This window comes from Tachysurus fulvidraco, chromosome 3 (genome assembly GCF_022655615.1).
Source record: "Tachysurus fulvidraco isolate hzauxx_2018 chromosome 3, HZAU_PFXX_2.0, whole genome shotgun sequence".
NCBI classification, from domain to species: Eukaryota; Metazoa; Chordata; class Actinopteri; order Siluriformes; family Bagridae; genus Tachysurus; species Tachysurus fulvidraco.
The window spans coordinates 17,257,622-17,284,802 of record NC_062520.1 but is presented as its reverse complement, the minus strand read 5'-3'; the positions used below and the strand labels follow the sequence as shown (position 1 = coordinate 17,284,802).

Genomic DNA, 27,181 nt, shown 5'->3' with positions numbered 1-27,181 from the left:
TACAGCTTTAATAAACACATACAGTATAACATAGTTATATATTATTTATTTGTGTGTGTGTGTGTGTGTGTGTGTGTGTGTGTGTGTGTGTGTGTGTGTGTGTGTGTGTGTGTGTGTGTGTGTGTGTGTGTGTGTGTGTGAACAAAACACTCAAGCTGTTCATTCAACACTGTGTATAACTCCCAAATCTTTTTGGGAGTTATACAGGCTATGTAGGACCATAAAATTGTACAGAACCCAATTGCAATTAGGTTCGTTAATTACACAACTTGCATTCATTCATTCATTCATTCATTTATTCATTCATTCATTGTGCGTAGAAGTTCTCTAAACTAATTCATAATAATTTACATCACCGCTTTGTGAAAAATGCACATATCAGGAGTTTGTATTTATGGCTTGTACCCAAGCCTGAGAAGGTAACGGAGCGATCATGAACATGACACCTTTGCCAATAGTGGACTGGCAAGTGATGTATTGCACCTCCAAAACACAAGGAGAAATCATTTCCTGAGAATCGACTCCTACTCACAAACAATCACTTGCTGCAGTAATTTTGTTACTTCTGATTGTCCTCCAAATTTGTCATGTTGTTTATTCTGAAGAATGTAACAAACAGGATAAAAGTCACCCAAAAACCTTAAAATATATTTAGATCTAATATAAATTTCTAGAACATTTTTGTAATCATTAAGTTTAAATTAATTGCATAGTATGGCATTGTTCTAGGTTACAGTTGTGGTGAAGTGTGTGGGAACCCACAGTAAATCATGCTTGATTGTATACCCTTGGCAATCAGGCAAGTTGTCCTGAGGTAAAAGCCTATACCTTTGCGTTATAATGGTTGTTGTATAGGGCTTTAAGGATTGCACAGACCTTGCCTTTAGAGTGATCACTGTCAGATTGCAAGTTCTGCTGCAATAATCGATTCAGCTGTTCTCATGAGTGTCTGTTCAGCTGTCACTGCTGAACCACACAATGATACTTGAACATATTACATATTCTAATCTTCAAAGATACGAATTGGCCGTTTGTTGTTTGTTTTCAATCAGTTTATACACTTAAATTGAAAAAGTATTTCAAATGTAATTTAATACTACATTAATTGGCATGTTTACTGGGCAGTGCCAGTGAGACCAGGCAAAAAAACAAAAAACAAAAAACTAAACTAAACTAAAAACCATCCTGCAAAAATCCCTCTCAGCTGGCTCCATGAATTCACAATCAGTTTTGTATCATGCAATTGCCCAGCAGTCAGCAATTGTGTAGGATTAAAGACTGAATGTAAATGATCAAAGACTTTGAAAAAAGAATGTAAAAAGGAATAAGTTTTATAAAATTATTTACTTACATATTTTTAAATCAAAATAGCCATAGTGTGTGCACATAGGAAATAGTAAATTTTCTGTCACCAGTTCGAGCTCATGTGCCTTCATGTTCCAACATATTAGGGAAAGTGTTTTTTTTTTTGTGTATATTTGGAAATATAAAGCTTTATTTAATCATTAATGTAACATGGCTGGTTAGTTCAAATACAAATTTCTAAGTCACTTTCTTAAATTCCACTTTCTTAAAGTGTAATATATTCCTACATGCATTTAATTAATTACAACTGAACTCTTTTTACTCTGACCTTAAACTCCACATTCTCTGGATAGGTCCGGTTCTTGTCTACTGACCTGCCTCCCCTTGGATGGCATAGAGCATATTCTTTAGCAGTACAGCTTTCCCTCACCTCCATAAATCAAGGGGCAAAAATCAATGGGTTTGGTTAACCTGGCAGCCACTGTGTCTATGGGACTGTGGGATGCATAGACAAAAACTTTGTATCCCTTTATATAAGAGGCTGCAAGTGAAACTATAACAAACCATACAAACAGAAAAGTCATCACATCGACCAAAATCTACACGGCTTCCTGCAACGGCTTTGACTTTGGGTGGGGGAAAAGTACACAAAATGATTACTTTGAAAGGTCAGTGAGTAATTGGTGTCAGAGTCGGATATGTGGCATGCATAATGATCCATTGCCACTGAGTCATTTTTAAACCTCAATATCCCATTTGCTGTTGACACTGACAGAAGGATTGGACAGACCAAGATAAGGAGCCAGAGAGGCGTTTTTTTTCCTGGGCAGCTGAAGAGATTGATTGTGTGAGGGTCCGGTCCTCCGGTCCTGTAATGAATAGCCCAGAGTTTGGTGCTAACTTTCAAACCATAAGTTTATCTCTTCCAACTGCTGAACAAAGAAAGTTTGGAATGTGTTTGGGGGTGTGATGCTTTTCCAGGATGGAGCCGACAAAAAGTCTAAGAGCTGAATGGATGAAGGGTGGTGATAGATGACAGAGCACTGGTAGAAAGCGTGTGTGTGCCATGGACAGATGTGCCTGCTGAGAGTGTACAGAGAGTGTGAATGAGGAGGACAGGAGGACACACACAGCACCTGAGACAGGATAATAATAATGAGAGAGTAATAACACAGATAAAGGTGTTTGACGGGACCTCTCTAGAGTCAGCACGCGCGCGCACACACACACACACACACACACACACACACACACACACACACACACACACACACACACACACACACACACACACACACACACACACACACACACACACACACACACACACCCCTGTTAGGCACATTGCATCTAACATTGCAGCTAAAGGTCAACACTTTCTCCTTATCTCCTGTCACTGTAATGGGCTGGGTTATAACATGGCCTCCCATGAGCAGCTCTGTTTTCAGATGTGTGATGATCCTCAATCACTGTTTAAGATCACACTGTTTTATCCAGACAGCTATATATACTAATTAGCTCAGAATATATTCCATCACACATGTAAGTGAGCCACAGTACTTCAAGAATTTTGCTTTGCAATTGTCCAAAATACAAAAAACAATAAACAACAATACCGTTCTTACAAGACACACCAAATTAATAACAATTAAAAAAATGGAGAATTAAAAATATCGGTTTGCTCTTCAATCAATAAGATAATCTTGTGGCAGCACAATTCATTAAATCATGAAGATACAGATCAAGATCTTTAGTTTATAATTACATCAAATATCAGAATGGCGAACATGATCTCTCAGTGACTTTGACTGTGAAATGATTGTAGGTACCTTGTTGGCTGGGTTATTCATTCAAAAGGATCAGAACTTCATATACTTGGATTGTAAAGGACTTTCTTAGAGAGAGCATCACCAAAAGGTTTGTCTGTGCTATGGAGCTGTCCAAAGTGCTGAGGACAGCAGAGAAGGCCATCAGGATTTCTCTCCACTGCATTACAGACATCTACACCCAGCGATGCAGGACCAAGGCCAGGGGAATTGTCAAAGACTCTCACCACCCTAAACAGAGTTTTCTTAGTGCTCCCATCAGGGAAGTGCTGAAAACCAACACAAAGAGACTCAGGAGGAGTTTCTTCCCTCAAACAACCCGATTACTAAACGAGATCACTTGAGAGATTCTGTGTATTCCATGTTCACACACAACAAAGTATGTACCGTAAGAAAAAATGCTGCAGACTGTTTAAAAAATCCCAGGAGCTCAGCAGTTTCTGAAATACTGGTGAGTATAATAATTCTGATCTAGCCTTCATATTTAACTACTGTATAACATGAACCAGGAATCAAACTAATCAATAACGGACACAAAAAAAAATCTGATAGTCAAACAGAAAATTTTATTCAAAGTAGTTAAATATGAATAAATGTGACATGGTGACAAAGCTTGTCAAGTGACAAAAAAATTTAACACACATATTTGTAATAATATTTGGTGCTAATAAAACTTGACAATACTATTGCATAGATCGATACAAAAACTCATGGTGTAGAATTTAGATTTACAGTTGGGAGTCAAAACAATAAAGTAGAGAACAGACCACTTCCGAATGCACATCTAGGCAATATTGTAAAGTAAACCAATACCGAGCATTATATAAGCGGTCCATTGTTTGGAGCTGCAGGGTTGTTTTATAACTGGTCTTATTTGTTAACCATTCAATACTCTGGTTCGCAGCCATTCATATGAGTCATTAAAAGCATGAGGTGTGGCAGAGGAAGCAGACAGATACATGTCTTCTGAGGCAGGACACAATCCTGCACAGACTCAAGACTGCTAAACCCCTCCAAAAATCCCTCTATGGTTACGCAACCTTGCCGCTGCCAAGACTGGCACTGGAGAGTACAAATTGCTGTTGTGGAAAGCTGTGTGCCTTGTTTAGATGTCTCAAAGAGTGGAGTATGATATTTTTTTTCCCCCTCACTGCATTGTAGTTTTGAACAGTAGCCTGTAAGGAAAATATATAAAATGGGGAAATCTAGCAAAACTGACATTGTTTTACTAAAATATCATTAATCTTGGGGATTTTGCTTAAACAGTACTTTCTAGGATATTTTTTTACATTAGTGCAGTACAGATTAAAAGCATAGTCCTGGTCAAAATGCTTCGACTATCTACTGTAATTTGGCAAATATCTAAAATAGCAACTTTTACAGTGCTGCAGTAATACTGAAAGACATTGTGCATGATATTTGCTTAAAAAGTAAAAGTTAAAAAATAATGCTTGGGAATACAGTATTATGTTACAATGACGCAATTACGATCACAGCAAATTAATCAAGTCCAAGGTATTGTAGATAATGTAGGGGAGGAAAAAGCAGAAATGGGAAAAAATCTAATGCCTGTTGGGGACATGCCAAGGGCAGCTTTGAACACTACACAATACAGAAACCGTATAAAAACCTGTGATCTTTTAGTAAATAAATATTAAAGTGTGGGAAGGCACATGCAGTGAGGTCCAGCTCGGACAGGCAGACAGGGGACTCTTCTTCCACATTGCTCATCATCATTTGTTCTTGGCAGCCAGCGGCTTGCGGCTGATCTTCTTGGATTTGTCGTTGTTCTTTTTCGGTGCCTCAGGATTAGCCTGCATGTGTCGCCCGTATAGACTGAAAAGCAGAACATATGTTTTGTGTTATCATGCTAGAATGTTTAAAAACCAGAAAGACATTAAAACATAATAATGGGTGAAAAAACAGTGTAATTAATAGGCACTGCAATGAAAGGGAGAAGAGGAGTGTTTTTAGGGGACTGCTGGGGTGAAGGAGGCATAATGGAGAATGGCACACACTGATGAGTCCCCTACCAAGACAGCAGGCTCATTGTGCCGTTTAAGGCTGTCCAGCCACAGCTGTGTGCTGCATAAGAAAACTACACAGAGAGACAATTATCTAAAAGCAGGCTACTGAAGGAATAGAGAGAAGGAAACTGCAACAGAGGAAAAGAAACTGAGAGGGAGAGAGAGCAAAAAAGGGGGAAGAGCCATTTCCAGTCCACTGCCTTTCTCTGTGTAAAAGGCACTCAAAGGCTGAGTCAAGTGACACAAGAAAAGGGAAAAAGAGAAACGGACAGGAGAGAATGAGAACATATGTGGGTGGTTGCAGGGGCCAGGCTAATTGATGCTGTGCTCAAGTCATTGCTACACTAATAAGAGTCTCTGATTGATTGTTGACAAAGTGGCTGATGATGCTGGTGTCTGAGCCCTGCACTAAAACTTCTGAACAGCTTCTGAGCATAATTAAAGAATGCAGCTTGAGAAATACATCTAATTGCAGAGGAGCAAAATGTCAAGCGAGAGTACCGCTTCAAGGCTAGAGTTCATATTTAATATTTGCAGATGACTACAAACTGCCTTGGAGTAGTGTGTGGTTAATCAGGAGAGTCTTGCTCACTAATACACACAAACACAAAGTGAGCACAGGTTTACATTTTAATGATGGCATTAATATTATGAAAGTTTTGAAGCACAATGTGCTGGTCCCAAGCTACCATCTTTGATTACACGACAAAGTGCACTTAACTACCATCCAAAGCTAGTCTTGCCTCACTTTCTCTCCATATCCTCCCACTCCTGTTGCAAGTTCCTGTCTCTTGTCTCTCCCCTGAGGATCAGAGGCTTCCGTTCCACCACAGATGCCCATTGAGGCGAGTAGGAAAGTGTCCAATGGGAGGGCTCTACTACTGCTCCTATGGAACCACATAGCCTGTAAATACCAGAAACCTCTGTGAATCTAAGAGAAAGACACACTACACTAGCATAATCTAGAGAAACACAATTGCTAGAGTTATAAACTCGTAACAAGGTAAAAGTGACTGTTTTATAAAGAGATACTGGAAGTCATAATCTAGAAATTCAATTGTCTTAATGAATACTGGAAGCACCTTGCGTGCATAAGACCTTAGGACAACAAAACCCAGCTTTCTTTAGAGGACATTTTATGAAGTTGATGTTTGCATGTATTAAACTTGTGCAAATGCAGTGACAGGGATCGCGCACCGATAGGGTTGGGACAGTCAGAGGGATCAGAGCTGACAGATGCACATAGATGCTAGTGCCGAAGCTCGGGCTAAATTGGTCTGTTTTACATCAGGCTAATATGTGCAGGGTGCGTGGGGATCACTGGAGCGTTCTCTCTCTGTCAGCATCCAACATTGCTGACAAGCCCACCAGCATGGGAGGAATACTGAGAAACCAGAGCGAGAGACATGAACGAGATATGAACAAGACCTACAGAACAATCCATAGAGTCCACCCCGTGGGAGTTACAGGACCACATCGGCATTATTAGCGTGGACTCAAAAGTCAGTCATAGAAGACAACGGCCTGACAATCTTCAGGCAGCAAGTCAGGCCTAAAGATTCAACAAGCACAGGCTTTCATTCTGTGGAACAGATGCGTTTCCTGAATCATTAAAGCATTAGCCAAAGCCACCATAAAGCAAAGCTAAATTAGATTTTTACACTTGTCTGCTATTTATCTGGATAGCCAAAATTCTTCTCTCATTCTCCACACCATAACCATGAACGTTTATGTGCACTGCCGTGGCAACAGTTTTCTCCAATACAGCCACAGTGTCTCGATCTCTGATCCCAGATCAATGAAGAGTGTGCTTATTGCTATAGAAGTGTTGCTCTGCTGCTCTGCCTCAATATAAACACAAAGATTTCCCATTCACCTGCCCGAGCGAGCATTTAGAGCCAATTAAAGCCAAGAGCTGGGACTGCCCAGTTAACGGAATCTGATTTCTGAGGTGGCCATGGGATTCCTACAGGCTCCTCAAACCCCGTCAGGTTAATTAATCTCAGTTACTGCCCAATACATACAGCGTGCTCTATCACAAGTGTGTATTTCTGGGTAATGACTGCTCATTGCATATGCATGTATTTCTGAAGTGAGAGAGACTAGGTGTCTGTGTGTGTGAAATTCAGTACACAATACATTTGACTAATCCATTAATGAATGTACTCCTAACCATGGCTCATTGATTAGTAATTGGGACTGCACAAAATTTCCACATTTCTGTTCTGCCTTATATGGACTTAAAATGCACATGTATAGAAAGAAATGTGTACCTTTTAAAGATGGGGCTCTGTGGAAAGAAAAAAGTGGCAAACTGCACATCAATCATAAAAAGGTCTTTTTTCAGCGTAATAGAAATCAGAATCGATGTTCATTATTTAAATCATGAATTATTTTTGCTTTTATAATACTAAAAGGCAAACCCTGATCATATTAGCTGAACAATCGAGGTTTGCACAGGGACCAGCAGTGGTAGCTTGGTGGAGCTGGGATTCAAACTTCAAACTGGGATTCAAACCACAACCTTCCGATCAAGTCCAACGATGTAATCACTGAGCTACCACATCCTCAATCATACTGTCCATAATGCACTCAATTCTACAGTTTAAAGTTGCAGAAGTTTGAAATATTAATTCTCAAGATCATTGGTAATGCTTGGCATTGTGTTATATTTTCTTTACATATGCAGTCAGTTCCAGAAATATTGGCACCCACTATCTGTGGTTATGTAGATTAATCTCACATAGTAAATATGAGCAAAAACAACAGCACATGAGCAACATACACAAGTTTCTTTCTCATGTTTGCTTCTTTTGCTATATTCTCTTAAAACCTTGTAATTGGTTCATCAGTGGTTGGGTTTAGTATGTTCAGAGGAATACACATTTAGAGAAATTAATGTAAAAAATGCTATTCAAAGCACAACACACATATGAATACAAATACTCACACCTGCGCGCACACACGCGCACGCACAGCAAAGAGAATCACATACAACAAACCAATGAAAGCATAAAGTAGACAGAACATATAAAGGCTAGAGAGACAGATCAAGAAGAAAACAACTAGAACATTTTCAGTCATTAACAGTGGCAGATTACTATCAGCCACCAATTTCAGACACTATACATCAAATAGTGTATCCAAATAGACCAGAGCTGTGACACTCTACTCAGTCTACAGCACAATCCACTGTGACACAGCCAATGGAAATCCATGCTCAGGCTCAATGAGACTAAATGACAATAATGAAGACGCATGACAAACAGGACAGAGAGCAATTCAGAAGTGATATCTCCCCAGAGACCAGCATTATTACCTATAAATCTATCAGTGATGATGAAATGTGATGTTTTGCTGACCTGTGCTGTTCTATGACATGCCATGACCCTCGAGCAGAAATGAAGCTATTCTGCCAATAATAACAACCATCATGTAAGAACAATTCCACTACTGCTGTTCTTCCCACCAACCAACAAAACAACATGCATCACCACAATAATTTAAAGACAGTTTGTTGTGAGTTAATGGGTAATGCTATTATGCTCTGTCATGTTACATGTTTTGCAATGTTGTTTGTAATGAATAATTCATTCTTTGGTAAAGAGTGCCTGGTTTTCTTAGTTTTTCCTGCACAGAGGCATGGCGAGGGGGCTGAGAGTTTGTGTCTGAAAGTAAGGGCTGTTAATGAGGGCTCTGACTGATAGCCTGGGGGAGGCCACAGAGGTGTGGAAGTAGGCCTGTGAGAGTTGCCTATGAGCCTGGGCTAATGAGAAACAATGAGGTACCCCTCACCCTCCTAACCTGTACTCAGTAATCATAAAAACAAAGAGGCCATTGCATATAAGCATGACTTAAAGGTCTTCTATTGAACTGCTCTATAGAACACAGACAGAATATACAAATGTAAAAGCAAATCATGTAAAGGATTTATTCTACTTTGTTTTGTCAGACAGCGACAGATATTTTTGTATTAAATCATAACTCATTATATTTGTATCATTTCCCTCAATTAGGAATGCTATACTCAATCTGCTGAGTCAACCAAATCATCTGAAGACCATTACACCAGAATATCTAATGATACCTCGCAGTGCTGATCCATTAAAACCTGCAGAAACATCTATAGGATTTTCACACCACTGGATCTAATATCATTGAATTATATTTTCTCCCTAGTTAAAGAAGAATGATTAACTCACATGTTGTGATAACCATTGTGTATCCAACATTTCCATCCTGGGGTATTCTACTGTCTGGCTGTAACAGTTTCAGACAACACATCAGACAGAGTTTTAACCTTCAGACCCAGCAAAGTCTGGCTGATGGATCTCATGTCTCTGGTCACTCAGGGAATAAAACATAGTGTCTATTGGGACCATCATGCTCCAGAAGTTTTGACATGTTTTCCAGACTACTTTTACACTTCTGCGATGAATAGTGAAAATGAAAGTAACAGCCCAAACATGCAAAACATTCAGCAAGTAGCATTTGTTTAGCCAATATACAAAAACAGTGTTTGCCAATATTGGTGGTGGCTCCAACAGAATCTCTGGTTGGAGCCAGTTTCCAGACATTAATTAAAGTGGGGAGAAATAAAGAAACAAAGGCTATAGCCAGAAAGCCAGTCTTAGTTACATCTTATCCCCAATCAACCTCAGAAAACTATGATGTGTGCTGTACACAGGGCTCGGCACTTCTACTTGATATCAACAAGCGCTTAGAGTAGTGGATGAATAAAAGATGGTGGGGAGGCAGGCTTTACCATATGTTAATGCATTACAAGCATGCAGTTGCTCTCTCACACCGTCAGTCAGCCCAAAGATCCCTCTGTCAGGTTAACAAGCCACTGCATGAAATATGCATGCAATGCCCCCCTCACCCAACACAATCCCTTTGCTATGAGATAGACTCACAAACCTTTCCTAGCTAAGAAAAAGAGGAAGAGACAGAGGAGACATTTCAGTGAAGTGTACATCCATTCTTTTTTTTAAATTCTGGACAGACAAGTAAGTGTGATCTAAATGCATGTCTTCTCTTGTCGGTAACCACGATGGAATCCAATTTGGCATTTTTTTATTGTTTCGGTTGGCTTCATAATTGGTTATGCAAAATAATAATTGAATGTGAAAAACTTGCAGATTATGGAGTGAGAATGAATAAATAAAAAGACCATGGACAGAGAGAGAGAGAGAGAGAGAGAGAGAGAGAGAGAGAGAGAGAGAGAGAGAGAGAGAGAGAAAGTGAGAGAGAGTGAGAGAGAAAGTGAGAGAGAGTGAGAGAGAGCATAGACATAGGAAAGGTGAGAGTCCAGTGCGATCAGAGTTGAAAGACATTTAGGCAGGTGTGAATGAAACTGCTGAGCCAACAGATATATCCAGAGTTTAAGCTTTACACCCTGTTAACACCTGTCTAATGGGATAAACCAACCTCACACGTGCACATACAATGTTCTTAAACACAGACTTTTTACCCTCAGCCTCTTTGCTCTGTCAGGGCAGAAATAAGCTCCCTTCAGCAGCAATGTTATGAGAGCAGATACAAGATGAGCGCTGAGCTACATTAGCAAACAGTTAAGCAGAGCAGAACTAAACAGCCAACAGTGGAGAGACCAAACGCTATCTGAGCTCTTCTGGGGATCTAATACATACAGCAAGGACTGTGATTGAGTTAGTATTATCTATTGAGTAGGAATTGTTTGATTTATCCCAGCAATGGCTACTATATTCTTATTACCTCTTTTACCTTGAGACCAATGATGCCAACATTTTTCTTAATAGTGGCAAAGACCTTCAGGGAAAAGCTTATTTGGCAAATAATAGCTCAGCGCTCCTCTCTCTCTCTTCCTCGCGCTCTCTCTCTCTCTCTCTCTCTCTCTCTTCCTCGCTCTCTCTCTCTCTTCCTCTCTCTTCCCCTCTCTCTCTCTCTTCCTCGCACACTCTCTCTCTCTCTCTCTCTCTTCCTCGCACGCTCTCTCTCTCTCTCTCTTCCTCGCACGCTCTCTCTCTCTCTCTCTCTCTCTCTCTTCCTCGCACGCTCTCTCTCTCTCTCTCTTCCTCGCACGCTCTCTCTCTCTCTCTCTTCCTCGCGCTCGCTCTCTCTCTCTCTGTGGTTAAAAAAAAAAACTTAAATATTTACACATCCTTGGCAAATAGAATATTTTGACACGGACCGTTTTTTGGCACTTTAGCAAAATTTGTCAACTTTGCAACTCAAATACAATATATTCAAAACCAATCAAGTATCAAGCCTAAACTCACCTAAGATCACCTAAACTCCCAGATCACCTTATTAGGAAGACCTGTAGCTTTGCTCAGTCATTTGATTATACAAATAGGCCAAATCATACAGAAGCAGCGAAACGCTTATCATCATGCAGATGCATATCAAAAGCCTAAATGTTCACATTAAACATCAGAACAGAGAAAGAATGTGATCTCAGTGATTATACTGAGGGCATTTTTTAAAAAGATATTTCAGAAACTGCTGGTATCCAGGGACTAGATTTAATACAGACTGGTACAGCAGCTCTTCTGGCAGAACTGCCTTGTTGATGAGAGATCAGATGTGAATAGCCAGACTGGTTCAAGCTGACAGGTAGGCTATGGTAGCCAGTCTTTACAGTAATGTTGAGCAGAAAAGCATCTCAGAATGCAAAACACGTTGAACCTTGAGGTGAATTGGCTAAAATTGAGAACTAGCTGTAAGCCAAGAACAGGCATCTGAAGCCAGAATGGGAAATTTGACAAACCTGCAGTAATTATATGATTTGTTCATGACAAAACGAACAAACACCTTGTGAAAGCCATTTGAAAAGGAACTGATGCTGATGTGAGAGGATCCAGCCCAGGATTAGTATGATTTTCCTAATAAAGTGTGTCTCTCACTCAGACTTTAGCAGATGTAACATTCTGTATTTTAAAGACAACTGAAAAAACCAAGCGTGCTCGTTAAATATGCAGATTTTCATTTATAAAAGACCGCAGCAATTAGTCACTAACAATGCTTCAATCTCTCAGTAAAACCTTTCAACTTATCCGTATGGACACAATCAATACAACAGTGTATACAGTCTTCATCTCCAGGCCCCCATCAAGCTCACAAGCCAGCATACACAGACTATGCAAAAATAAATAAATCTGCAATAACACCAAAAAAGGAAGTCCTGTGCCTTGAGAAAAGATCAGTTCCAGTATGTGGGTTGTGTGGATGAGCTCAGCACACAGCTAAATCATCAAATAGAAGGATTTGTCTTTTCCTGTTCTGGGAGATTGAGAAGTTGCAAAGTATTGTCAATGACATGCTGCATAGAACAGAAAGTTTCTTACAGGAAAAAAATAAATACTTCTATTGTTAAAGATGCTCATTATGCTCAAACAGCAGTGTTTAGCAGCAAAGTGGTGCTGTTGGTATTTACTGGCTGGTGTTTGTGTGTGTGTAAGAACACAATGTATTAATTATCTTTGTAAGGAAAGGCCAAGATGTGTCTGACCCCGACCTCCTTATTACATACCATTAAGTGATTTCTTAGGAAAGTCAGTGTCAGTGATAAGAATAGTAAAAGAGTAAAAACTATAAGAATTTGACAGAACACAGAAATACATTCTAGTGCATACCCAGAAATGTACACACCAGCAAATTTACGAGTAAGACTTGTAACACACTAAAGGTTGATGTGAGTGGATGACAACAACAGAGCAAGACAATGGTTCACTTCTGTCAGCCAAGAGAGTTATTGAGTGAACAAAACATGACCGTTTGCTTCCACGGTCTCCAACTGTCCAATTTTAATATTTGAGGTAAACATTAACCCGAATCTCTGGAACTGTATCTGGATGAGTTTTTGCATTGTGCGGCTGACATGAATGTGCAGGCATACAGGTGTTCCTATGAAAATGGCCAGGGATTGTACATTACAATTCTTTTTCATTACACATTTGTAGGAGGTATTTTTCTTGACAACTGACATCAACACAATATAAATGGGTGTATTATGCCATTATTGCTTTTCCCTTCAGTACCACTGGAGGCAAGTTGTGTATATTATATTAAATTGCCAGAAGTAAAAAAGTGCTAGTCATTGAAGTAGATATCATTGAGCTAAGAGATTTACAATGCCACTTCTAAAAAAGGAATGCCCCTGGGTTTGACTTGAATTTGTATGGTTCTGTGGTAAACTGACAGAAATCTTAATAAAAATGAAAGCTTATTGCGCTTGATCCAGAAATATGTCCAGAGATAAATCTGGCCTGTACATGGAGTCTATATTTAGAATGAATATTCAACAGAACGCAGATATCATCAAAAGAAAAGAAAGGAAAGTTGTCTTTTACTTAAAGGATAAAGCAAGAAGGAAGATATTTTAGAAGGAGAGTTACATTTGCATGACACGTATTTTATTTAATCAGGATACATTGGGGGTGCCGTGTATACCGCTTCATAAGAGCAAGCCGTTAACAACACAGGCACATCACTTGATTGCTCATGTAATCCAAAGCACGGTTACAAGGTCACTTACTACTTGTAGGTCTCGGAGCGGACGTATTCAAAGACGTGGGACACACCCAACTGGAACTGATCTGCAATGGGTGTTACCCATGGGTTACTCTCTGCCTTAAACACCTGCTTTGGGCCAGTAAGATCCAGATTACCTACAGGGAAAGAGACAAAAAAAAGTCAGGGAATGTTCAAGGAGAAGTGGAAATGAGATGGAAGGGATATAAGTATGTAAAGTTTTAAGGAAGGCAAGGGAAGTAAATAAATAAATAAAATGGACAGCATAACAATACAGGTCACAGTGCCAATATGGCACATTGGAGCACACAAGGGGCCTAATTAAATTTTCTTTGAATATAAAGTGTTGAAAAAGCTGTCAGAAGAGCAGCTAAGTTAAACTTGGACCATGGCATACAACGTCATGCCTCATAAAACCAGCCAGACAGCACTATTAGTGTAATTTAGATGTTAATCTGCTGCCTCACTTTCAACTCCACATTTATCACATTGTCCTGGTAAGATCCAGCTTTACAGATCAAGAGCTTGTGCTGGGATGAAACTTCTTTCCTGTGAGAATTGATTTTAAAAATTAATATGGAAAGCAAAGAATAAACCATGAAGATCAAAATAACATCATAATTACCTCAACTACAGTAAACAAGTATCTTTATAATTTTCCTGTCACCTTATAATTCCTTTACTGTTCCTTACTCCCATGTGGATACAACAAGAGTCACACTGAATAGTGTTTGGAGTCCTAAAGTGCTTGCACCATCTTACTCTTCCTTTGTCCCCTCCTTTGTTCCTGCCTGTCCTTGCAGTGATCCCTTCTGCTTTCCCTCCCTCATCTGTGCGCTTGGCTGCTCCTTGTTAGCTAGGCTCTGCTCTTCATTTTCTCTCTCTCTCTCTCTCACACACACACACTAACAAGACTGGGCTTTGAGACAAAAACAGATTAAGGATACATAAAGTTAGGGTCTTAATAAGCTCTATATGCACAGCCTTTTCTATAGGGGTCCAAGAGAGGCGACGCAGTGAGGCCAACCATCTAACATTGAATCTTTACACGTCACATTTTTAACAGTCTTCTGATGTTGTAATGAGAAATATATATATATATATATATATATATATATATATATATATATATATATATATATATATATATATATATATATATATATCTCATTACAACATCAGAAGACTGTATATGGACTATATATATAGATAGATATATCTATATATAGATATATCTATATCTATATATATCTCTCATTACAACATCAGAAGACTGTATATGGACTAATATATATATATACTATATATAATATACATATATACACACACACATACACACACATACATACTGGCTATAGTAGAAACAGCTATCTCCAAAAATATTGAGATGGGAATAACTGGGATTGAGATTAAAAAAGTAAAGTAAAATAAAATTTACTTTTGAACCAATGTTGTGTCAGTCAGCTGTATGGTCTGGTCTTTATCAGCAATCATGTCTGTGCTGAACTCACAGTTTGTGCAGAGTTTGTGCACTTCCTGTGTTCCTCAGGAGCTCTCAGTTGTACTAGTATAAACTGTTGTAGAAAGGACATTATTTACATTTACACTATTTACTGTAGAGTGTCACCCAAATGAGGATGGGTTCCCTTCTGAGCCTGGTTCCTCTCAAGGTTTCTACCTCATATCATCTCAGGGAGTTTTTCCTTGCCGCCGTTGCTTCCGGCTTGCTCATTAGGGATAGGGATAGATATAGTATTTATAATTTTAAAGCAATAATTTTTTTTTATTAATTTTAAACTTTAATTGTATATATTCACTTATTTTATTTTTATTCTTATTTTTTCTTCTTCTTCTTCTTCTTATATATTTATGTATTTATCTCGCTGTTCTGTTTCTATACTTCTTTAAAGCTGCTTTGAGACAATGGGAAATTGTTAAAAGCGCTATACAAATAAATTAAATTGAATTAAAATAAAATAAAAAATGATAACAGTATTATGCACCAGGGCTCAACTAAAGAGTAGACATTCAGCAGCAGTAGTAAATGTTTAAACAATGAATCTAACAGAACACACTTGGGCAAGAAGAAACACCTGTTAGTCATGTGTTACAATATCAGTCACTTAAAAAACTAGGTGGGTTTAAACTAAACTAAATATAAATATCAGGAGGTAAATATGAAAGGAAATGAAAGTTGAAATTCTGATCTATTGTCAATTATTTCATTCATTCATCTTTGGGGCTGTAAAGGTTTTTAGCGAATAGCAAAAACAAAGGAATTGGCCTTGCTGTTCAAATACTGCTCCTAACACTAAATGATGCTTATTCATTATATAGTAATAATAATAAGAATAATAGAACAGTTAGATTTGTTCCAATAAAAATGAGAAAAGATAGAATCAGATTTTGAGGTCTTATTGCTTATACTTAAATAGCATGCAGACTGTTAGATAACCCACAGATTAATAGCCTGTTCTTTAAAAATATATATCTTTCGTTTTCTGCGGTAATTTGTATGATTTGGTAACAAACACAATTATGCCCTATAATACATGTCAGGTGTTTTCTTTACATAATAAATATTGTATATAAAATACATTTCACCTGAATTATATCATTTTAATCCTGAAATTCAAGAGTGGCAGTTTACATGTTTAAATTGGTGTAAAGTAATTCATTTTTTAAATGCAATTATAGAAAAAACCATGCACTGGCCAATAATTCTGTTAGACATGGTGTGGGCGAATTTGACTGTTTAAGGGCAATTATCACTACCTCAGACAGGCTGTGTGTGTGTGTGCACGTGCAGGTGTGTGTGTTTGCCACCACAGGTTATAGGGCATATGGATCAACTCACACAGAATAGTCTAAATCAAACTCCATTCAAAAGTAGCCTTTCACCCTATGGGAATTACACAAGCCCCAAACAAGAGCTTGAGACACAATAACATGGCTTTTGATATGTATGAATAAGCAAAAGCTTATCATTTTGTTGTACATAATATGCATGACAGGAAACAATATTTCAGCATATAGTTTATATGCTTAAATGTATTGGTTGTGATGGGATTCTGATACAATTCCCACACTTGTTGGCACTCAGCATTAGTAAGGCTCAAGTGCCTTTTATTCCCTCTAAAAACAGAAAATACGATTAGCAGGGTTGCCAGATCTATGGGGCTGAAGCAGGATGCTTCTCACCTTTTGTGCACATGCATAAGCATACAGAAAGAAAAGGCCAGTTTGAATGTTGCCTTGTGTACACACTTTAATTGCATTTTTAGGTTTACCCACTGTTTACCAATGTTCTAATTTCTGTTTCTTAACTACTGTATGCAAATTGTTCTGCAATTTCTAGAGCTCGCTCCCAAGAATTTCACTCACCATGGCACATGTGCTGTGGTGATGTGACAATAAAGGTGACTTGACTTGGTTTACATAAAGACAAACGTTTACAAGGTACAGTGCAGCTAAATTATAGTTGAAAATGGAGGCAATCATTTCAAGACTTTTAGTGTGGAGAACAGAAAATGACGTCTCCATCGGGTCAGCAGGTTGTACTTTAACCCAAAATGATCGCCAACCAATCACAGCCTAGCATCAGACAGTAAGGGAAGATATCTCTGCTGAGGGCGTAAGGGACCAGTTGTGTGATAAATGTATATTTATTTATTTATGTGCACACACCATGTCATCTGACAAATAGCTGTTTTGATAACAGATCAGGATGTGGATTGAGAGCTAGTGCTGTCAGGATACATGTTAAAGAGAGACAGACTGACAGAGAAACAGTGGTTTTGAGTGAAAGAAAAGCTTGATGTGGCTTTGAGACTCTGTAGTGAAAGCTGCTATTTTATTGAGCTAATCATAATCCTTACTACTTCTCCGATTTACTTCATTCAGTAACAGTTATTTAGCTAGATGTTCAAGGTTGTGCACTATAGCACTTTTAAATTCCTGTCACAAAATTTTTTTATTTCAATTACTTAAAAGGTTTTAAGAATGCTTCTGAATGTTAAGGAGTTTTCGTTTGTATATTGTATGCTAGTAGAGACATACTTCCTTAGGTTTAAAACTTATGTAGTAAATTATATGCTCTGATAAACATGATGATGATACACCCACTATTCACATCATTAGAGCAGTTATCAGCAGTACAGTGAACAAATATCATGAAGATACAGGTCAAAAGTTACAGTTCTTGTTCTTTGTGACTTTGTGAGATGGGCTAATTTGAGAATTTTAGTAACTCTTGATCTCCCAGAATTTTTTACATAATAAACCAACATGAATAGCACAGTTTTGGTATGAATAGGATAAATAGTAAAGCCCCCATAATCACTGGTTTTATTGGTAAGGACTATTTACTGACAATTTACACAGACACAAAGTAATGCTCAACAACACTAACCATATCAAACTTCAGTAACAAACAGAAAATTTGGGGCTGATTTAGGTTTTTCAATTCAGTAGTTTTTGTAAACTAGTTTTTGTGAGAACCAAGTGAGAGTGAGGAGATTCAACACTACTAATCCTTTTTGTCCTTTGTAACCTCCTTTCACCCAAACAGATGCACATACGTGAACACACACACACTCAACTCACCAAGTTCAGGAGGCAGCACAGTCAATCTGTTGCCCTGGATATGAAGCTCCTTCAGCTGGGACAGATCTCCAATCTCTTTAGGTAGAGAGATCAGGTCATTATCCCTCAGACTCAGCTATGAAGTGAGAGAACGGCAAGAAAGACAACGAGCTGTAAGTCCATTGAGAACGTCATCAAGCATACGGACTCATTTTTGGTAACTAAAGCAAGCTTAAATATATATGATTGAGCAAGAACTAAATGCAGTTCTTGTTCATTTTTTGTTATCGTAAACATATTCTGATGAAAACAAACACTTTAGGACCAAGAACTGAAATAACCAGAATAAGAAAATCCCGTTATTACTTTCATCCATAAACCTGCTTTATCACCTGTTCATTGATAAGCAGTGAGATAGCTGTGAGCATGCACAGCCTCAGAGACAGCACAGCACCTAAACCACGCATGAGCTTGTGATAAAGGACAACACACACGCTAAAAAATAAATCCAACTAACAGCGTGGTAGAAAAAAGGGGATTGATTTCAAGGTAAATTTAGATAAATTACTCACTATCTGTAGCTTGGCCAGCTTGCCGATGTCTGGGGGCAGGATTTCAAAGTCGTTGTCACTGAGATAGAGTGCACGCAGGGTGGCTGAAATGAGAGAGAAGGTGAGGGTTAGTCAAGCCAGAGTGCTGCAGGCCTGAGTTGAGCGCACTCTGATCAATAGAGATATTTAGAGTTGATTAATACTACATGTCCAGACTCTGTGTCTGTCTGATGAACGACTGACACACACACACACAGCGTAACGTGATCAAACAGTACACAGGTCTACTGCACGTGCTTTAGCATAGATTACACAGGCACAGTGGCTCACAAACATGCACACAAAATCCTGTCCTGTAAGGAAAATGCTCAACATAATAACCATATAAAGAGCAAAATTTGACATAAATCTAATTCAATCCTCTCTTCTGACTGTAGGTATAAAGCACAGAACAGATGAGTTCTATTTAACAGCTTTTAGGATGATTTCAGCAGCTTGTAGCTGTTCTTAGTTTCCCTCCTCCTCGTCCTCCAGTGTGCGTAGGTGTCTCTGATTGTCCTTAATCACCTGAATCTCATTCATTAATCAGATCCATTTTAATTTGCTTGTGGAATCAGAAGTAATATCAGAGGCTGAACACCAGCACTGATAAATAGAGCAGGCTGGGTGATGTGGAGGGGGTGGAGGGGGATAAAGGACTGATTGCTGTGCAGTGCGTGCTTTCATCATGTCATCAGTATTAAAATAACAGCCCATTAGAGAACGTACAGCACACTAGAGACGGTCAGCGATCATCACTGGGCCTCTAATGAGGAGGGGTTGATTGGAATGATGATGAAGTTTAGTCAGTTAACTGCTATTCTGTTTGCCCCGTGTTAGCGAGATCCATTGTGCATTGTCCAAGAGGATGCATGCTTAAGGGAAGAGTAAGTAACACATGAGTGTGTGTGGTATATATATATATATATAGAGAGAGAGAGAGAGAGCGAGAGAGAGAGAGAGAGAGAGAGAGAGAGAGAGAGAGAGAGAGAGAGAGAGAGAAATGGAGAAAAAGAGAGAGAGAGAAAGAGAAGGAAAGAGAAACAGAGAAAAAGAGTGAGAGAGAGAGGAGTGAGACAGAGAGACAGACAAATAGAGAAAGAGTGTGAGAGAAAAAGAGAGAAAGAGAGAGAAATGGGGAAAAAAGAGAGAAAGAGAAAGAAAGAGAGAAATAAAGAAAAAGAGTGAGAGAAGGAAAGAGAAACAGAGAAAAAGAGTGAGAGAGAGAGACAGAGAGAGAGAGAGAGATAAATAGAGAAAGAGTGTGAGAGAAAAAGAGAGAGAGAGAGAGAGAGAGAGAGAGAGAGACTCACTGAGATAGAAGAAGTTTCCTGGAAGTGAGGACTCATTCAGGTTGTTGTATGTCAAATCCAGGACCTCCAGTGAAGGGAGAGAACCAAAGCCTCTAGGCAGCGTACTCAGTCTGTTCATCCTAAACACACACACATTAAAATCAAAAGAACATTAGGAATTAGTAATAAAAAAAGAATATTTTATTTCAATAAAACTGATGCAGTGTGTGCGTGTGTGTGTGTGTGTGTGTGTGTGTGTGTGTGTGTGTGTACACAAGTTTCAAAGATCAGACCTTTTTGCATTTAAATGCTGTTTCGTTTTAACAATGGACATTGTCTCAAAGCAGCTTTATGGAGCATAGGAAACATAATACAGAAAGTTTAATATTAGACTTATATTTAAATATGTTTGAATTTATCCCCAATGAGCAAGCCTGAGGTGACTGAGGCGACTGAAAAATAAACATTATATTGTTCCAGTCCTACTGTGCTTTAAATTTAGTGTTACATGTTGTTACAGGAAAAAATAGATATTATATTGTTATTCAGAATGATGACACACATTACAGCATCAACACACAGTTTAATCTTAAAAAAAAATGCACGTTTTGCTAAACAGAAAATGTTGACATGCCCAAACGATATAATCCTCAATAGTCATTTGTTTATCACAATATGAGAAGGTAATATAAATAAGCAGGACATAATTCATGCCCAACACTGAATGTGATCCAACATGTATTATCTTTGTGATCCAAAAAACAAACAAACAAAAAAAACTAAAAAAGGGAGCTAGTGTACAGAGTGTTGACGGTGCCTGACAATGTGCTAGAGAGAGCTGAGGAGTGTATGTGCATAATACAGTGAGATCAAAGGCTGATTAACTCTGGCCATTTAAGCCTCTCCCCTCCATGTCCTCAACAATTTCATTCTGTGCCCTTTTACCCCACAGCACAGTGACAGCACGCTGTCACACAAGATACACACAGCTTTGTAAAGGATTTAAAAGACACAAACAAACCGTTACCTCTCCGTGTTTGTGAAGCAATTACAAGAGGTGGGGAATCGTTTTGACAAATGAGCTCGGCTAGGCTGTCACACACGCACTCTGGCCAACACTCGCCACCACGAATACAGCGCCCCGGCTTATGTCTTCAAGATTATGCTAGGAAATGACGCTTCTGACACCAAATCAATAAAAATGTTTGGTGTTGGATGCAGGGGGAGATTGTGGAACTCCTTAATCCTGCATGACATTGAGGAGGTCTCCTGCTCTTCCCATCCCACAAGGCTTAAAGAAGGCCCTAAAGATCTGGAAACTGAACTTGCTTTGCTTTGGGGTCCTATGACATCAGCCCAAACTTGTTATGATTTGTGGGATATTTTTAATTCATTTATTAACAATGTACAACGTTCTTTAACATGCTTCATTAGAAATACATTTGTATATTTGGTAACAATTTTGTCACGACACAACATCATATGTGCTATTTCATCATTTCTTCATATTTTCCAGCATCATTTTCAAGCAGAAAACTTCTCATTGGCCACTTTATTATCTGTTCTGAATGCATCCAAATTCCAGATCTTCAGCTTCTGAAATACTTGACTTTATCCAGTCTGGCACTAACAACCATGCTACCGTCCCTGAAATGACATGTTCTCCATTCTAATGTAAGATGTGAGCATGAACCATCTTACTGTGTATCTGAAGGATTTTGTGCATTTTTGTGCACTTTTATTGCTGTTTGCAAAAGAACAGTTATACAGGGATATATTTAAATATATTAAAGTGGCTGCTGAGTCTAATACAAATCAGCTCAATAATTGTAGTAAAAATGCATTTATACTATTCCTAGGTAAAGAACTAAAATAAACAGGAACGTTTCTTACCCCAGGTTCAGGTGTTTTAGTTTCTGAAGGCTGCTGATCTGAGTGGGAAGCTCTTCTATCTGATTGTTGAACATGTTCAGCACCTCCAAGTTCTTAAGGTCGGCAATGTTTGGAGGTACGGCTATCAAAGAGGAAGAACAGAGAAAGAGCGGGTTAAAAAAGCGCAACCTTGCTGTGTGTTGGTTAATACTAAATGTCCAGACTACCAAGAAAAATTTCCACACTCCACATCACAAATAAACATTTCTGAATCATAATCATGCCTTTATTAAGGGTTAAAATGCATCATTGTACGGGGTCTGAGCTATCTAGTGACCTGGCAGGGTTTAACAAGCTAATTATAAGAGCACTCTGTGCACTGTGTATGGACACTCTGTCTTTGATGACTCAATTACGGGTCACTCGGCCAGCAATAGATTTGACATTTTAATGATGGAGGCGTTTAGCAGAGCGGTTCTGTTCTCTGTTCCTTGCATGGCTGGCAGGTCCACTGATGCTCTTGAGACAAAGATAGATGAGGATAACAGGGCACCTATCTGATTACTGGCTGATCAATTGGCCTTCATTATACTGGTGGGTGGGGATTTACACAAACACACTGACATGAATGCCTTCAGAGGAAACTGTTCCACCGAGTGCACACAAGGCATACTAAAACAATAACAAACCCATTTCAGAGTTCTGGCATGGACCAGCAAACTAATATGTTATTTATCAATACCTCTGTACTTCAGGCTACCAGCTGATCTGTCTCTATGAGCTTTAATCCAGATCAAAACATTTCTGTGGTAGTGAAATCTTCTGGTAGAAATAAAAAGATTTGAAAATGATGCATCAGAATGAATATTAAGCCAAATTCAACACTGGTTTTGCTCAACACTCAACACTTGTAGAACATGTAGATTAATGTATGTAATGTAATATTCAAATAAAATGTTCAGAAGGCATTAATTTAGATTCATTTAAGCCAGTTAGTTCAAATACTCTATATTTATCCTCACAGTTTATTTAGCACATACCGGTAAAATTGAAATTTCAGTGAAATTAAGTCTGTAATGAAATTAAATGAAAGTCTGAAATGAAAGTCTGTATACTTGCAAGTCTGTCAGGTCTGTTCGTATATATATATATATATATATATATATATATATATATATATATATATATATATATATATATATATATATATATATATATACATTGATGTCTGTATGTCTGAATGGGACAAAGTTGAGTTCTAATTAAATCTAAAAACCTGACTTTTTCATCAGAATGTAGTCATGAACCTATTTTTCATGATATTAAGAGAGAGTTTGCTTTTATTAAATAGCAAATTCCTCCAGTCCCAGTTGGAAATGGGGACTAGGAACTTGGACTCAATTATTCATCCATTCATTCATCCATACAGACATAAAGCAGACATTACCGAAATACAAAGAAACTTGCACACAGACATGCATGCATGCACAGACAAATACAAATAGAGTCTTGTTCATTAAGGTCAACAGAAGAAAAGGGAATTCAGTAGCAGGTAAATCCTGGATTTGTATCCTAGCCCTGTATTCCTGGACACAAGTTCAGAGCATTCAGCCCAGATGTGACAGATGTGTATATCATAACCAATATGCATGTTTTGGGAGGAGTAATAAAAAAGGAACACAGAGGAAACCCTCATGAACCTGAGGAGAAAATGCAAGAACTCCACACAGACAGGAATCAGAGCTCAGGATGGAGCTTCCTGGCATCACACTGCCTGCTGTGCCACTAATTAAAGCTGAAGTAAAATCTGTTAGAAAAGCGGTGTTCAAACCTCTAGGAAAATTCCAGAGACATGTAAAAATCGATACCAATGAGCACTATAGCTCTTCTGGTTTAAAATACGTGAAGTTATTTTCCTTTAATTTGTTCTTCAGCTAAACCAATATATCTGAAATATACCTGAATGTACTCGTATGAATGTGTGAGTATGAATATAAAAGCTCACAAAGTCAAATGCCTTAGCTGCATCTCTGAGAATCCACAAAGTCCTTAATGGGCCACGTGATTGATAGTAATAAGTGAAAGCAATGTAAAGACTGGATGGTGGAGAGAGGTTTCAAACCTTTGCCCTTACTTTCTCTCTTTTATTCTCTCCATCTCATTACACTGCCTGTGTCTCTCCCAGCCTCTCCAGCATGGGTATTTTACTCACCAGTCTCACTAATGAAAGGGTTTCAAATGTCACTGTAATTTCTGACTACCTTGAAAAGTTCAATAGATTGCACCCCTGTACATCTCTGCATTTTATGAAGACAGGATTTGACCATGAGAACAAGCAGTATGAATTCTTGAGGAAATATAATAGATCATGCCACTTGAAATTCAGAAGAGGGTAAGGCTGGAACATATATTGAATCTGAGTATATAAATGAAGCCAATACAAAGAAGACGTTTGCAGGAAATGAATATAAAAAACAAAATCGGCCTTAGTTATATTACAGACAAGACAGTCAGAGAGAAATAAAAATGAATTTATAAATCTCCCCTTCAGGTGAAGAGACGTGTTAAGTTAATTAAGAAGCTTTGCTAAAAATAACCCTTGACAAACATGAGCAATAAATATCAAGCCAAGAGATCTTTGCTTTATGGAGATTACCGTGACTTGTTTATTTGCTCTGAATCTGAATCTACAGTAAACATGAGACCAAAGATGTGTGTGTGTCAGCTTAACAACAAGGCTCAATGCTCTGTAGCAAAAATGACAAAGTGGAAAAGGACAGTGTGGTGGGAAACGCATTGCACCCTTAAACCTCCAAGGTCCCTGGTTCAATTGTGAATCGGGTTACAGTTCATATGAAGTTTTAAATATTCTACCTGAATTCAGGTAGGTTTCATTTTAGTGCCCTCAAATATGTCATAAGGTTAACTGGCTATGATAAACTGCTGGGAATATGAACGTGTCTAAATCTGTGTTCTTACAGCTCAACTACAGACTGCTGTCCCATACACGGTGTATTTATGCTTCTACTTAATAAGACAATAAGTCAACTGTTACGGGCAATCTCTAAAATCTGGTTTACAGTATGCCTCAGTGGTGTAACAAATTTACAGAGACTGCATGCTCTTTAAAAGTTTCTTACACTTCATTTAAAGTTTCTTAGACAGTCTTTGGCCAATACTGCCATCTAGTGGTTGCTATAAGCATATCAAGAACATTTCACATAACATTGTCATAGGAAGTTTAAGCCTTTTTCCTTTTTCCTAAACATGTACATGTATTCTCCACAGACTGAAGTATGATTTTAAAACAGTATCGCAAATGAAATGTTATCCCAGGTTGTTACAGCACACTATTTCGTGCAAAAAAAAACAAAAAAAACAGGCTACTTACTTGTCAGCTTGTTGTGACTCAAGACCAGTTGAGTTATGTTGGACAAAGTGACTTCAGGGTAAAAAATAAAATAAGAACATTTGGTAAGATTCGGTGAAACCAGGTACTTGAACAAAATATTAAGATTAAGAACAGCTGTTCTTCTGTATAAGCAGATGAGAACATTTTTTGTGCAGGCTATAAACAGTGTGCTCTACGATATAACGTAGTGGAAAAAACATCCAAGAAACATTGGTTCCGAATCAATAACAATCCATCAATCAACATGTCACTTCATTTATTTATTATTTCTGTCCTATTCAGCAGATTTTGATTAAAGATACTCACATAAACCAGGGATGTCCAGCATGTTGGATATTCCCCTGTCACACATGTCCACCTCGGTCAGACTTTTATCTCTAGTCTCCTCCACTATCTTCTTCAAAGACTTTGACATTTTCTGCAAAGCAACAAAAGAGTAAACTGTGTGTAACTTTAACTGTAACTTTAACTGTAACAGTAACTTTAACTGTAACAGTGGGTTCATACAGCTAGCTACAGCAGCTAAAACGGCTAATATTTACTATTATCATCATTAAAAAACAGAAGCCCGTTCTTTACCTCGCTGATTAAAATGAAACTGTAGAAGAATAAACTATATGTTTTAAATATATCCTCAGGCACAGTTTTTATTCACCGTTTCCAGGCAGCTGCTTCCCACCCAACCGGAAGTCGACACGAAAAAAATACAAACGCTTCACAGTCCATAAAAGGGAACTTCCGGCATTCGGACACGATAAAGATTTTCTGGGAACGTTCCAGTCTCTTGTCCAATGAGCGTGAGCAGAAGCAATGACGTCACCGCGATTGACAACGATCCTATCCAATCGAAACACAAGCCAGTGCTGCGTTGTGTGTTGTGTTTTCTCCCCTAATACTTGAAAATAAGGTGTAACAGAAAAAGGCTCCGACAACAGATAATATCTCTAGTTTAGTTTGTTTAATATTACACTATGTTCAGTCTTGACCTCAAACATATCCTCCTAAGGATAATTTAGATATATCCTACCAAATGGATGGAGATAAATATATAAATGTGTGCAGATGCAAGGTTGCCAGCTACTCACGCAATTGACCCATTTCTCACGCCAAACCCCCATATTCTCACGCAGACTCGTGCAGCAGTGAGGAAAAAAATCGCTAGTAACTAATAGGCCTATGCTGTTCTATAGTTTATATAGAATTAAGTTAGCATTAGCAGAGTGATTTGTTTTGCAGCACTGAACAGTTATTTTACATAACTTTATCATAACAGTACAAAAGCATTTCCAGATGACAAATATCAGGACATGCCTAATCGTTAATGTTAATTATTGTTTTCTAAGAACAGAATGTCAAGTCAACGACATCCCATATTAAAATGATTTTATTTATATCAATCACAACTCATCAATCATGTTCAGATATTTGACTGGTGGTGGTGTCAGTATGGATACATTTGAATTTTCTGTTATAGGATGTTATCTAAAGTGTCAGGGACAGGCAAGAAAAGAACGCTTGTATCAATGTGGGCAGCTTATCAGCCCTCCATCAATGATTCTTAACTCAATGATTCAATGAAATCAGGTTAAGGCTGCAAGATCAGCCACCAGCACTTACAATAGAGCACATGTTAATCTGTGAACATGTTATACACACACACACACACACACACACACACACACACACACATATATATATATATATATATATATATACACACACATGTTAATCCTATCTCTGTAAAATGTTTGTGAAAATT

At 38.2% G+C, this 27,181-nt stretch overlaps 1 protein-coding gene across 3 annotated transcripts; it reads right to left on the bottom strand.

Annotated features, from left to right (window-relative positions):
• Positions 1-3,677: 3,677 nt before the first annotated feature.
• On the bottom strand, positions 3,678-26,214 carry rsu1 (Ras suppressor protein 1). Of its 3 annotated transcripts, XR_003441005.2 has the most exons (10): positions 26,002-26,162; positions 25,729-25,840; positions 25,402-25,452; positions 22,032-22,152; positions 20,160-20,278; positions 18,829-18,911; positions 18,278-18,392; positions 13,677-13,809; positions 5,907-6,062; positions 4,929-4,967 (listed from the first exon to the last, which is right to left on the bottom strand). XR_003441005.2 is itself a non-coding variant. In XM_027149371.2 (9 exons), exons 2-9 carry the CDS (start codon positions 25,835-25,837, stop codon positions 4,865-4,867), a joined length of 834 nt encoding a protein of 277 aa, XP_027005172.1. In that variant the 5' UTR covers positions 25,838-25,840; positions 26,078-26,214; the 3' UTR covers positions 3,678-4,864. The 3 variants fall into 3 exon arrangements, 2 of the variants coding, with proteins under 2 accessions (XP_027005172.1, XP_027005171.1); XM_027149371.2 differs by lacking the exon at positions 5,907-6,062 and having other exon boundaries at positions 3,678-4,967; positions 26,078-26,214; XM_027149370.2 differs by lacking the exon at positions 5,907-6,062 and having other exon boundaries at positions 3,678-4,967.
• Positions 26,215-27,181: the final 967 nt, after the last annotated feature.

Coding starts and splice junctions, on each gene's coding strand:
- rsu1 (XM_027149371.2), bottom strand. CDS start 25,837: ATGTCAAAGTCTTTGAAGAAGATAGTGGAGGAGACTAGAGATAAAAGT. Junction 18,912..20,159: donor AGGAAACTTCTTCTATCTCA/GTGAGTCTCTCT, acceptor CTCTCATTTCAG/CCACCCTGCGTGCACTCTAT. Junction 13,810..18,277: donor TGTGCTGCCTCCTGAACTTG/GTGAGTTGAGTG, acceptor CTTTCCCTGTAG/GTAATCTGGATCTTACTGGC.